This window comes from Clavelina lepadiformis, chromosome 5 (genome assembly GCF_947623445.1).
Source record: "Clavelina lepadiformis chromosome 5, kaClaLepa1.1, whole genome shotgun sequence".
Lineage (NCBI taxonomy): Eukaryota > Metazoa > Chordata > Ascidiacea > Aplousobranchia > Clavelinidae > Clavelina > Clavelina lepadiformis.
Window position 1 is genome coordinate 12921222 of NC_135244.1, and position 2436 is coordinate 12923657.

General features: G+C 34.6%; 1 protein-coding gene across 1 annotated transcript; it reads left to right on the plus strand.

Annotated features, from left to right (window-relative positions):
* Positions 1-286: 286 nt before the first annotated feature.
* Positions 287-2118, plus strand: LOC143460680 (alpha-1,2-mannosyltransferase ALG9-like). The gene has a single exon (XM_076958289.1). It carries the CDS (start codon positions 333-335, stop codon positions 2079-2081), a length of 1749 nt encoding a protein of 582 aa, XP_076814404.1. The 5' UTR covers positions 287-332; the 3' UTR covers positions 2082-2118.
* Positions 2119-2436: the final 318 nt, after the last annotated feature.

Consider the following 2436-nt stretch of genomic DNA (forward strand, 5'->3'; position numbering starts at 1 on the left):
ACAATCTTATCTTCGACAGAAAGGGGGGCCTATATGCTGGTATATAAAGTTCGACAGTGTTAAAGTTGTTGATAAGCAAATAACAATCTTTCATGAAACTGCCTCATGAAAAACAAATTTTGTATGAGGAAGAGATTTTAAAATGTATTTCTGCAGTTACATATTCTATTCAACAGATGAATGGCAATGATCAACCTACAGTTAAGCATTGTATGAGTTGGTGAATATGCTAGTTGGGTACTTTTTATTTGACAGACTTCAACAATGCTAAAGTTTAACATTACCAAGTACATGTATGATTCTCTCTTTTAGGATAGAAAATATCTGTAAATATGAAGCACCATAAAAATTTGTATATTAAAACAGCTGCACAGATGTCTACACAGGAGGAATCAACATACATTCAGTCAGAAGAGACTTCCAATGTCTCCGAAGTTAAGCTGCCAAAAACTGCCACTGCTTTTCATTTCCTGATGTCAGCAAATTTGTTTTCTGCTTTAATAAACAATATTAGTGATTGTGATGAAACTTACAATTATTGGGAGCCACTTCACCATCTTATATATGGAAAAGGATTTGAAACCTGGGAATATTCACCTGTGTATGCTATTCGTTCATGGGCGTACATACATGTTCATTATGTTTTCACCCTGGTGTTTCTAGGTTTTGCTCAATTTGAAAAGTTAATAATATTTTATTTCATTCGTATGGTTCTTGGAGCTTTCTGTACTGTATGTCAACTACAATTTTATGAAGGTGTTGTTTTGCGATTTGGAAATAACGTAGCTAAAATATTATTAGTTGTAATGGTTTGTGCACCAGGTATGTTTATTTCATCAACAGCATTTTTACCAAGTTCATTTTGCATGTACATGACATACTTATGTCTTGGAACATGGCTTAAAGGTAATTTAAGTCAAGCTATATTAGCAATTGCATGCGGTGCTATATTGGGTTGGCCATTTTGTGTGGTTATTGGAATCCCACTGGCTATTGATATTTTTATTCGGCGCCAAAAATATATGTTTTTTATTAAGTGGTGTGTGATTGCTTTACTTACAATGCTTGTTCCTTGTTTTGCTATTGACTCGTTTTATTATGGAAAGCCTGTTGTAGCTTGTTTGAACATATTATGGTATAATGTATTTTCAAAACATGGTCCAGATTTGTATGGCACCGAACCTGCTTCTTATTATCTGCTAAATGGTATTTTGAATTTTAATGTTGCTTTTATAACTGGTATATGTGCGATTATCATAATTCCAAGCCTAGAGTGTTCCATAGCGATTCGATACAGAGGATATAGATCACCAGTGCTTTTATTGCTTTTCACACTATCTCCCATGTATATTTGGTTTTTAATATTTTTCTTGCAACCCCATAAGGAGGAGCGATTTTTGTTCCCAATTTATCCATGTATATGTCTAAGTGCTGCAGTAACAGTTGGTACTATTCAAAAAGCCTTTTGTGCTTTCCAACTAAACAAGTATATAAATGTGATATGGATTAGTAGGGTTTTTCTTTTTGGTTACATCATGTTGTCATTATCTCGAATTGCCGCTGTTGTTCAAGGATACCAAGCTTCCATGCACATATATTTAAACCTGAAGAACATTGAAATAAGCGACTTGAAGATGTGTAACACAAAAATAGTATGTGCTGGAAAGGAGTGGCACAGATTTCCGTCATCATTTTTTTTGCCTGAAAATTTTACTTTACAATTTATTGAGTCAGATTTCCATGGGCAGTTGCCTCAGCTCTTTGATGGCCAAGGAACACAAGGCACACGAGCTGTTTTACCAAATTTTAATCAAGAAAATTTGGAGCAAAAGGATCGCTATGTTGATATGGACAGGTGTCATTTTTTGATAGATTTTGATAGCGGTGAAACCTCTCAAAATGAACCTCAATTTAGCAAAATGGAAAGCTGGGAAGTACTAAAGGAACTTGATTATATTTATTCTAATGGGTCTAAGTCAAGGTTATATCGTTCGTTTTACATACCTTTTTACTACAATGTTAAAAACACTTTCGGAAAGTATCAGCTGTTACGACGTAGTACGCACTGGTCATGTATGTAACAGTCCTAATTTGAGAATAAATGTTGTGTAATCCATGCTTTCTGCTTGAATTTGTGTTGTTTTTTATTTCTATACGTTTGAGAGTCAGTGACTGTTTTCGTTGCATGTGTCATAATCTTATTTCACGAACTAAGGAAATTCTTTACTACTTTGTCTTAAACTCAGTAGTGATTCCTTACTAGTTGCAAACTGATTTCACGTTGGCTTCGTGGCGACCTACTGATACTGTTCCTACTCCAGTCCAGACAAATGCAAAGTCTACGGTATGTAAACATTAAAGTGAGCAAGTTGCGTTAAATAAGAGAGTAGTTGTCAGTGGAGATACTGGTGAAAGGATTTGTACTAATATAGTTTG

Bases quoted from the DNA above. Each gene is read 5' to 3' on its own strand.
- LOC143460680 (XM_076958289.1), top strand. From the start codon at position 333: ATGAAGCACCATAAAAATTTGTATATTAAAACAGCTGCACAGATGTCT.